This window comes from Myiozetetes cayanensis, unplaced genomic scaffold (genome assembly GCF_022539395.1).
Source record: "Myiozetetes cayanensis isolate MyiCay16 unplaced genomic scaffold, myiCay2020 scf16, whole genome shotgun sequence".
Taxonomy (NCBI): Eukaryota; Metazoa; Chordata; class Aves; order Passeriformes; family Tyrannidae; genus Myiozetetes; species Myiozetetes cayanensis.
Window position 1 is genome coordinate 5032313 of NW_026087270.1, and position 11320 is coordinate 5043632.

General features: G+C 44.8%; 1 protein-coding gene across 1 annotated transcript; it reads left to right on the forward strand.

Moving 5' to 3' along the window:
* Positions 1 to 5917: 5917 nt before the first annotated feature.
* LOC126637725 (histamine H3 receptor-like) lies at positions 5918 to 10540 on the forward strand. The gene is made up of 3 exons (XM_050311144.1): positions 5918 to 6143; positions 6215 to 6381; positions 8527 to 10540. Exons 1-3 carry the CDS (start codon positions 5918 to 5920, stop codon positions 9409 to 9411), a joined length of 1278 nt encoding a protein of 425 aa, XP_050167101.1. The 3' UTR covers positions 9412 to 10540.
* The last annotated feature ends 780 nt before the right edge of the window (positions 10541 to 11320 follow it).

The window sequence follows — 11320 nt, forward strand, 5'->3', positions numbered from 1 at the left end:
ATGCCTCTGGGGCTGGGGGCAGGTTTGCTTTGGTCACCTGGCTGTGCTGCATGAGAGCAGGAGATACCTACGGGCTGGACCTCTGTGTGCCCCTGTTCCCTTCTCCAGGGGTAACCCGGGGTGTCCTGCAGGGTGTGCTGGCAGCAGCCACCCAGACCTGCTCACTGCTCCCTTCTCCAGAGCTCTCAGCCACTCTGAGAAGCAAAGCTGCCTTTCCTTTCAGCAATTAAGAGTGACATTGTAGTCCAAAGCCAAAAGTATGAACTGAGCACCTCATTCCATTAATATTGCCCTGCAGTTACCAGGGGGGGATTTTGACACCACACTGATTCTCCCTTTTGAAAGTGCTCAGGGAACAACAGGGTGCTTGAATGTCAGGCGAGTGCTGCTCTTTTGCAGAAAACCACTTTTATTGGACTTGATAGGAAGACTACAAATAGAAGTACTAAAATAGTCTGAATCTGTGCTGTGTTTTTCATCAGACAAATGAATTCCCTAGAACTTTCATTTCAAATACTAGATTATCTTCTTTAATAAGTAAAAATTCAATGAGTTCCCACTGACAAGATGACATTTATTTTACCATAGGGAAGTGCATCAGTACCTGCAAATCAGTTTCTTGCATGATGCAGGCCCTGAACAGAGAGTTCCTTAGATATTCACAGCAATCAATGTAGTGTTTTGTAAGCACCAGCCCAGAGATCTGAAGCCCAGCTTGTAGCTTCCCCTCTGTTCTTATTAAAACACAGTCACACTCAAATGTAAAAGAAAGTGTTGAGCATCCAAATGCCAGAAACACTGTTTTCCTGGGACTTCAGTGTCACTCTGGCTAGAAATATTGTTGCAGATCAGCAAGATTATGTATCTGGACACTATCAGTGCAAAGGAAAGAGGAGACAGGCCAGGAGTAACAGGAACTTTTCCAAGGATTAAGGAAGAAGGAACTTAGAATGTGCCCAGCCATAGTCTGGTCATCTCTGGTTTTTTCAATGCTCTGGTCACCGACACATTGTTAAGAGATATTTTTTGGAAGTCTGTCCAGCTCTCACTGAGTGCAACCAAAGAACATTTAGTCCTCTGTTATGTACTTGCAGCCAAGAGACAAAATTGTGATGATATCTTTTGATGCTGGCAAGAGAAGTGGAACTGCCTAAGTGAAGTACTGATACATAAAATATCCAGGATTGGAAGGATACAAATGCCAAACTGCTGAACTGGTAATAGAGGGTATCTAGTCATAATAGATGAAACTGCTGGAATTAATCCAGAAGGAGCAAAAGGAAATAAAACTACTTGTAGTGCCTATAATATATTTTGTTCTGATGCTTCTCAATGCTAATATAATTCTGGTGTAACTTTAAGCAGTTGCCTATGGGATAACTTATTTCTGGTACCTTATTGCACTCTACTTATTCAAGTTCATCAGTTAAATCATATTTCAAATCTCTAATCTATATGCATCAAAATCATAAGTCTTACTTCTTGACAAGTTCTTTGTTGAAACAATAAACCCAGGAGTGGAGAGGATCTCATGGTCATGGTATTTGGATGAGCTCAAAAAGGGTGTGACGTGGCAATCATGGCATACCTCTGAAGTGCACAACACAGAGCAGAACCAAATCACCCGGGCCTGGCCCCTGTTACCTCCTGGATACTCCGTTCTTTTTCACACATGAGCACAACAGGACTTCATTAAGCTGCAAATCCCCCCTGAAGTGGATGGAAACCAGTTCATTGATGTCTGAGCAGGTGATGTGGCTCATCAAGAACCGAAGGGACAGCAGTCTGCCACCTTTGTGCCCTTAAGGGAGTAGGACATCACCTTTAAGCTCTAGCCATGCCTTTACAATGCCTTAGAGCCAGGCTGGGATAACTGTAACCAGCTGTTGCTACCCCATAAGCCTCATTACTCACAGGACTGAGTTGTAGTGAATGTTCCTTTACTGAAGAAAAGAAAATGCCTAATCAGTAACTGGTAGGTAACACTGTGCACTCCAAAGCAGATGCCTTTCCAATGGCACAGATCAAATAGGTGTCTTTTCTCTGCATGTGTGGGAACGAGAAGTATGCTAAAATGTGAACTGCATCATATGCAGGAAGACTTCTACAAAACATTTTAAAAAATGAAAGGAATCACTATAAAAGCAAAACCCTGACTGGTAAAGGGTGTAAGGTTAACAGAAAATGACCCTGGAAGAATTTAGTTCTCCCCATTCATTTAACTAGGATCAGCTCTGACAGCAGAATTCAATTTCCTGGTTGATAAAATGGTATATTCTCTCAGAGAGCCTAAAAATCATTCCTCTTTTCCTAGCCAAGGAAGCTTTTTCTCCCTCAAATACCAACGCCTCATAGTGAGAGGATGGTTGACAATAACCTCTAAATATTAAATAGGGCTCTTAGCAAGTAAATATTTCATCAAAATTTGCAAAACTGTTAGTGCATTGTTTCTTTTAAGTAAGTGAAGGTTCCAGCTATGCCATGCTTTCCTACTCTCCACTGAAACGTGCAACAATTCCCTTCAGTTCACTGCAGAGCAAAGCTTCAGTAGAGGAAACTGCCCTGGATGTGAAATCTTAGGACTAAAACTAAGTATCTTTATAAGGAACAGGAAGAAGAGAATACACTGTGGTATTTGGCAAAAGGCACAACAATTTAGCTTTGAGTTCAGATTTAGGCAAAGATCCCCTGTAAATGTATTTCCTGCCTTACTTATCGTACTGCAAAGAAGGCACCAGCTGCAGCCAGTTGGGTTGTACCCCTCCCTGTGTGGCTGCCTGAGTCTTTTTGGAAGCTGAATTTGGCCTGTTCTGGGAAAAGTGTTATCCATCTGCACTGTGGAAAAAACCCATTCTGTTTCTCTGTCATTTCTCTAGACATCCTCACCCCCATATGCTGGAGTCATGGGAAACAGCATGATTCAGACAGCTCTCAAAAGTCACTGAAGGAAGTCTCTTATGGAAATGAAAACAATTATTAGGAAATCACAGGAAATAAAAATTAAAATTTCAGACCACGTCAGTATTGATATGTCTTGGAAAACACTATTTTTTTAGGATATTATTATTATTCCTCTTTACCAGCTCTAATAACTCACATCTCTTGCTCCAAGGATTAGATAAAAATCAGGAACAAAATATGTTTTCAGAAGACTACGATTCAGCCTTTTACTTCATCCTGCCAGGATCCATTAATCAGTGCTCTCCCTGTGGGACAGGCTGCTTGGACAATGGAGCCCATGAGGTACAGCTCTTTTTGCTTTCCTGGGCTCCTTTTGAGATTGTTTTTCCCAGTGAGTGAATATATCTACACCACCACAACACATATTTTGAAGTAAAGTGAAGGTCTTCTCCCAAGAATTAATGTTCTTTAAAGAAAATTGACATAGCACAGTAAAAAAACACTAACTCACAGGGCATGAAAAAAAATCCTTTTTTTCAGGGAAAAAGGAAGTGCCTGAAGTCTGGATTTTAAAACCTGCTGTTCTGAGAGTGCTGCCCACCTACAGCACACATGGCTCTGCTGCCTGCAGGGTGTCTGGGCAGCATTACTACAATCTTCAACAATAAGTCCACAAAATTTAGAGTTACAGACTGCATTGGTTCAGGCTTTTAGGAACAGAGTTCTGTTAAGAGTTGCAGACATCACCCCTTGTCAAAGCAGCAGTAATAAAGGAGCATCAGAAGGCAGTAAAGGTAGTTATTATGGGACTTACTGAGAATCTCAAAATCTGCCAGGAGGTAAAACACTACAAAACCTACTTCAAATAAAGAACAAAACTGTATATGCTGCAAGCTCACTGAGCTGCTGTAAAATTACCTTAGAGGAGTTAAAGAATATAGCAATTATTCCTGAAAGAATAAATTCTCCCATGTTTTCCTGGTGATGAGATATTTATTTTTTCTCCTTTGTGTCAGTTGGCTGCCTCTTTTATCTTTTATATTCCACACCACAATCAGATATCAGCAATTATCAACAAGCTTGATCCTGCCCAAACTGAAGTGAATGGAAAACTGCCAGTTGGGCTCAAAGGGAAGTGAAAATGAGTCCCCAAATTAAGGAATAATAATAATCAATGTGGTAACAAGCTAAGGCTTCAGTGTTCCTTTTCCTCTCATTTTCTGTGGCTTTACTTGTTTGCTTTAGGGAGATATTGATATGGGGACATGTAAAAGGAGTATTTTGCTCATACAGATTAGACATGCAGATGCCATTTCTGCCTCTGGACTGACATAAACAGAGAGGCTGTATCATAAGCAGTGTAAATTGCAAAATATCCTCAGTGGAGCTCCTGATTTATAGGGATTAACTGGCCTGGAATTTGTACTTTCAACATTGACAAAAGCTTGATATTTCCCTCTGAGGAAAAGACCAGTCCACTGTTACCCTGAGAATATATGCTCAGACAAATAATAGAGAAGTTATTCAGCTGCTCCTGTTGTCCCACCTGATGTCTGTTTGAATAGTTCCCTTCAGAAAGCTGCTGTAATTGTTTCTGAACCTGTAATTTCAAACTGCTGATTTATGCAAACCTTTTACAAAAGAGTTCACCCCCTGTGAAACATTGGTTGAATTAAGGGGAGATTATCCTTTGGTTTTGAGCAAGTTCTGTTGTCTTTTAATGACAAAGGGGCCATACTGAAGGCAGTAAGTCCCAGAGGCTTATAGTCTCTACAGAACTCTCTTGGAAGGGGAGGCAAAGTCCATCCATCAATGGCGTTATATTTTAAGGCAGATGAAGATCCAGTGGGCCAAACCAGGAGAGTAGGGGTTTTCCTCTTCTGAATTACTCAGATTCGACAGACTTGAGCAGCCTGTGCAGCTCATTCAGGGGTCACTGTGTCCTCCTTCTCCTCCTCCCCAGGCTGCCTCAGCCTTTTTGCCAGAGGCTGAAGGAGGTCTTGCCCTTTCCTGGCTGCTCCTGTGTTTGGTTTGTGGAACAGATCTGCCTTCTGAGATAGAACTGGCTCTCTGACATCACTGTTACAATGCACTTCAAAACACTGCCCAAGTTCATTGCCAGTTTTGAAAAGAAAGATCTCAGAAATACTGTGTTCCTGCAAATTTTATGAAAACGAGTAGCCAGGCACAGCAGTGAGCAGTGAGTTAGCTCTCCTGCAGAGTGAAAGGCTGAGGTGGCCGCAGGCAGAGCGCAGCGGAGACGGATCGTCAAAGGAGGGGCAAACACAGGGGCGAGGAGGAGGAGAGACCCTGACATGGAGAGAGCAGAGATCACCTGAGAGGTCTCAGGGCCACGAGAAAGAGCTGCAGATACGGTGTAGGGCACGAACCACAGGAAAGGGCAGGCAACCGAGAGTGCCCCGCCAGCGGCTGCGAACGAGGAGGAGGAGACTGGGAGAGGCGCTGGGAGAGCGGGCGGGCACCGGGAGCGTCACTGCAGGGACTGGGGAGGGACCGGCCCGCGGGCAGCCCCGCGTAGAACCCCAGAGAAGTTTGAGTCGTGGGCTGGATCCTGGTGGTGCATCCCCCGCTCCCAGCGCCGCGGCCGCGATCAGGGAAGCTGGGCAGCACCGGCGCCGTCCCAGCACCGGGCACGGCTGGGCTGGGCTGGGCAGAGAAGAGCAGGGCAGAGAAGAGCAGAGCAGAGCAGGGCTGGGCTGGGCTGGGCAGAGAAGAGTAGGGCAGAGCAGAGCAGAGCACGGCTGGGCAGAGCAGGGCAGGGCAGAGCAGAGCAGAACAGGGCTGAGCAGAGCTGGGCAGAGAAGAGTAGGGCAGAGCAGAGCAGAACAGGGCTGGGCAGAGCTGGGCTGGGCTGTGCCCGGCAGGGCTGCACCGCCCTCCCGCCGCCCCCAGCCCGGTCGGCCCCTCGCTCGGCCCGGCGGGGCTGTGGCGGGGCTGTGGCGGTGCCGGCACAGCCAGAGCGGACCGGCAGCGCCGCGGGGTCCCCGCGGGCACGATGGGCCAGCACGGGCCGTGGCTCAACCTGTCCGGCAGCGCCTGCGAGGCGGGCGGTCCTTTCGCCGCGGGCACGGCCGCGCTGCTGGCCGCGCTCATGGGGCTGCTGGTGCTGGCCACGGTGCTGGGCAATGCCCTGGTCATCCTGGCCTTCGTGGTGGACCGGAGCCTCCGCACGCACGGAAACTTCTTCTTCCTCAACCTGGCCGTGGCCGACCTGCTGGTGGGTGAGTGCCGGGGCGCCGCCGGGCGGGGGTGCGGGAGGTCCGCCCGTGTCACCGCCCTGCTCTGTCCGCAGGCGGCTTCTGCATCCCCCTCTACATCCCCTACGTGCTGACGGGCGAGTGGAGGCTCGGACGGGGCTTGTGCAAGCTGTGGCTGGTGGTGGACTACCTGGTGTGCACCGCCTCCGTCTTCAACATCGTCCTGATCAGCTTCGACAGGTTCATCTGTGTCACCAGAGCGGTAAGGGCCGGGCAAGGGCTGCGGAGGGGGGGGCAGGTTTTGCTTAGGGTGCCTGGCTCTCAACCCCCCGAACCTCTCTCAAACTGCAGCAAGCAGTTCCCCTCGGTCCTGGAAATAGTTCTAGGAGCGAAAATGCCTTTTCCTCTCACTTTTACAGTGGAAGTGGTGCTCTGCTTTAGAAACAGGCAGTGTGTGCAGAGGGAACAAGTTGTACTTACTTCCACCCCAGCTGCACCTTGGCTAAGCTTAAAAAGTATTACTGAGCTGAACTAGCCAGGCTCCCTCAGACCATGGCAATGCACCTGTTGCCCACGGACACCCCAAGCCAGCCCAGGCTGCAGCACAAGGCAGAGAGAGCTCCTTGCATTGGTATCAAACTGCACCGGCGATAATTAGATGTGGACAGCTGGGTGGGGTTCAAAAGTGGCAGGATATAAATCAATGTTAAGGATGCAAATGCTATTTCCATGTACCGGCCACAGGAGCAGCTCGAGGTGTGCCTGCAGCAAGTCAGCTAGCAAAAAAAAAGGAAGACTAGACTTTGCAAAATCAAAAGCCAGCTTCATTTTCACCTAGACTGCCTCAGAGTATCCTGGATGGTGCCAAAATAACACATTTTACCTGCTAATAGGTTTCACACTTCCACACACACTTCTCAGTTATGCTTCACCCTGTTCCACCCACATTTCCCTAAAATGTTAATTTTGCTTCCACTTGCTCATTCTAAATCACAAACAGTAAAAAGAGAGGCTGCAGCATCAATTCAACACTTTATATGCACCTTTGTGTTTTACCAACTTCTTTTTGATGAGGGAGAAATGAACAGATTAATTCTCAAACAGTCAACACTCAGAATTCCTTTATTTTCTAGGTTCTGAATTAGCCATGAATTTTTCTTTCATTAACCAATCTATCTCTCATGACTATGCACATAGTATAAATATATAAACTAGATGGTTTCAGAAACAGAAAGGGAAACTGGTCATAATAAATGAAAAAAGTCATCCACTTTAAAGTCCTTAAATGAACCCCTCATATAAAAATCTCTCCCCAAGCAAGAGTATGGAAAATGCCTGTTGGATTAGGGCAGTGTAAGAACACATGAACATCTGAAGTTCCAAATTATTCTCCCTCCCAATGCAAATGCTAACTCCTACAAGACTGTCCCTGAAATCATTGGTAGCTTTGTCAAGGATTGCAAAAACAGACCCAATGCAGACAAACTCAGGATTCCTCAGCTGTGTGGCTCTTCTACCAGAAGAGCACTGGCTGTGGAGATGACGGTCCACAGATTGGGGCAGTAAATAAAATCCTGTACAATTCAAGTTTGAGGACTACATATTCCAAACACTGTGCAGTCACACTGAAAGTGTGAAGATTAAATTCCAAGTTACTGCATTAATATTTGTCCAGTACACCAGAGAATGAGAATACTGAGAAGCAGATGATCTAAAGATTTTGATGAATTCTATTGCTGATACGGATGATTACTGACTATTTTTGCACCTTAGCTTCTCTAATTTCTAACAGAAATTACTCTTCCTGTAAAGTACTTTGTGGACCTCAACGCTCCATTTATACATCTTAACTGCAGATAGGAACTCTGCAAGTACTTCATGAAAGAATGAAATTAAGTATACAAAACAGGAAAAAGATGTTATACATCAAGAAAAAAAACACCTCTCTACAAAGCAGAAAGAACTTGCATGAGTGTTCCGTGAATTCAAGTCCTTTTATGTATTTCAAATTAAGTTCCTTAGAAGTTCAAAATAAGTGAATTTTGAAGGGGTGTGTTTTTAACCATTCTGTAAACAGGTATCACAGCTAATGTAATTGAATGTGAAGCAACTGGTGACAACCAATTCTCGGAATACCACTGGTTATTTGCTGTGAAACAGATTTGGTTTTCTAGCTTTTAAGATCTGATGCACATTCTCAGAACTTATCCAGTCACCTTGATAACATTTCTTGGAATGGGTATTTTAGAAATAACTTTTCTGGGGTGTTGGAAAGCTTGGTATAACCCTCCTTCCAAAACCAGTCTGTCATCAACCCTCCCAAGTGACAGAGAGGACCACATTCCAAGGCAGCCATGTACCTGTTTGACACACCTGTGATGTTTGTGACTTAACTTTTCTCTCCCAGGTCAGTTACAGGGCTCAGAAAGGGATGACCAGAAATGCAGTACTGAAGATGATGACTGTATGGATTGCTGCTTTTCTTCTCTATGGTCCAGCCATTCTCAGCTGGGAGCACATTGCCCAAAAGAGCATCCTCCCTGAAGGAGAGTGTCATGCAGAATTTTTCTACAACTGGTATTTCCTGATGATTGCCTCTACCTTTGAATTCTTTACACCTTTTGTCACTGTTACATACTTTAACTTAAGTATTTACCTCAACATCAGGAAACGCACGTCCCTCAGAAATGAAACCCTCTCAGCTGGTCAAGAGGACTGCGAAATGAGCTTCCAGGGGGGAAAAAGGGAACACGCTATATTTTTTGTGAAGCCAGCTAACAGAGACAAACATGGGAAGGCACCAAGCAGCCTTTTTCACCCAAGAAAGACTTCAAGGCTTCAAGCCTCAGCTCAGCGTGGCAGTCGCTCATTAAATCTGAAAGTCAGTCCTGACCTTCCACCCCTGCAGGTGGATGTGAAGATGAAGCCTCTTGGGAATGGTTTCTACAAGGCGACAGAAGGCAGCTGCAACACCCCCAAAGTGGACTTTGCCAACACTGTGGCAAACAGATTCAGACTTTCCCGGGACAAAAGAGTAGCAAAGTCTCTGGCAATCATTGTCTGTGTGTTTGGGTTGTGCTGGGCTCCGTACACACTTCTGATGATCATCAGAGCAGCCTGCCACGGGCACTGTGTGCACTATTCCCTCTATGAGACTTCATTCTGGCTCCTGTGGGTGAATTCAGCCATTAACCCTGTCCTATACCCACTGTGTCACATGAGCTTTAGGAAAGCCTTTATAAAACTCCTGTGTCCAGGAAAGGCCAAAATTCACCCTCATATTTTTATGTGAAAAGTATGAAGGCTCACAATTGGTCCAACTGGCTTTTGGTGGGAGCACCAAAAAGCAAGTATTGCAATACCTGCAAATATGAAGTGCAGTGGGTATTTTATGGAATACTGGTAAGTACGTGCAAGTGTAGATATTTATGAATATACAGAAATACAGTCATCCATGTAGCTGCAGAAACCACAGAAATGAAAAGTCATTTTTCTAAGCTCCTTAGGAAATTACCCCCACAGTGTGTTTTCTGGTCATGGTGCACTAGCATTCAAGTGCAGAGAAAGGGAATACAACATTCATGGCCAATAATTGAGAGTCACTTTTAATAACTGTAAATATTGCTGATAAGGAAGTTGATAAAGTATCAATCTGGGATCTGTTATATCTTACCCCAAAACCACTCTAAGACAACAAGGGTCTGAGTTGTTAAGTGCAGGAATCTACTCAAGTCAAAACCCTTCTCCATACAGGACTGAGGGGCGTTACTCTGTTTTGCTGTAAGGACAGAGAAAGCCTAAGCAGTCTGTGATATCTAAGACAGATCTTGTTATAGACAGAGCTTTAGGTAAAATGTCCTTGGACTAATTTTTTTAAAAACATTTCCAACTGGACTTTTACTAGTTTTAATTAGTCCTGAAAGAAAAAAAGCCTTGTTTTCCCCTTATCTGACCCCTTGTTTTCCCCTACCCCGATCCATCCATCCACCAAGTCATCGGTGGTCAAAAAGGTATTACTTGAGGTGTTGAGACTTTCCCAGGTCATGCATCATGAATGGCATGGCTCAAAGTCTGTTAAGATTTACAGCCTTGCTACTGACCATAAGTGTGAAAACCAAACCCAAACATAATTACATATTGTTTCTGCCGTTGTACCTGTGCTCCAGGAGAAGCTCACACAGCTGGTTCCTGAGCTCTGACTGGATTTGTCCCATAAAAGGTGTCAATTCGAGCATCACTAGCGATACAAGTTTGTACCACCATCACTGGCACTCACTCCATAAGCTGACAGATGCTTTCCTTTGCTGACAAGTGAGAGCTACTGAACAGCTGTAGTTGTCCATTGCCACAGGCAAAATGCATGTTAGTAAAATAAAGTTTACAGGCAGTATTTTGAAATGATTTACTTTGTAAAAGTTCAATAAAGGTAATGAAGAGCTGTGGGAGAGTCATGACTTTGTAGCCCTAACAAGCGGGAGATGGGGAAAAAAGCACCTGTCTACAACATCTGGGTAACTGCATTTAATACTATAAAACTTGCTGCAAAGACAATTCCTAATTTACAAGGGCTGACACTGAGGATTAAACAAACATGGTTAGCAAGTACTTTAAACTAGGATGGCATATCCCTACACTATGAATGGATCTACGTGAACATGATCATCATGTCTGCTATGGATGTGCTGAAACAAAATAGCTTAACAGTTCTCTTCAGAGGAACAGCATCAACAGATACAGAGCAACGTTAAGATCTTGGAATTAGCATTAATTGTACCCCTGGGCAAGTAAAGCCCTTGGATTATCTCTCCATTCCTCTTCCCCTCCAAGCCAGACTTATTCATCAGTATATCAGTTATCTAATTGTTGTCTACTCTGCAATTCTTGTTTTCTACGATCTTACTTGCCTTTTTCAGAAAACATTACTGAACAGTCACACCAAAGTCTCCTTTACTATCCTGTCAAGCCAGGACACATTTTTAGTGGTCACTCGAGGAGTAAGGCAATTCAATCTGTTATATTTAGAACACTGTGTTCAATAAAAAGTAAACCAGACACATCAAAACTTCCAGCAACTGGCATGAACCCACAGACAGACCAGTTTCAGAGGAGCTGTCACTGGCACTTGCTCCATGTTGAGTTCCCTACATCACTGCTGTTTAATTGCCACTAATCTCTCTAGCCCAGAATCCAGGAGGATTCTT

Coding starts and splice junctions, on each gene's coding strand:
- LOC126637725 (XM_050311144.1), top strand. CDS start 5,918: ATGGGCCAGCACGGGCCGTGGCTCAACCTGTCCGGCAGCGCCTGCGAG. Junction 6,144..6,214: donor CGTGGCCGACCTGCTGGTGG/GTGAGTGCCGGG, acceptor CTCTGTCCGCAG/GCGGCTTCTGCATCCCCCTC. Junction 6,382..8,526: donor TCATCTGTGTCACCAGAGCG/GTAAGGGCCGGG, acceptor TTTCTCTCCCAG/GTCAGTTACAGGGCTCAGAA.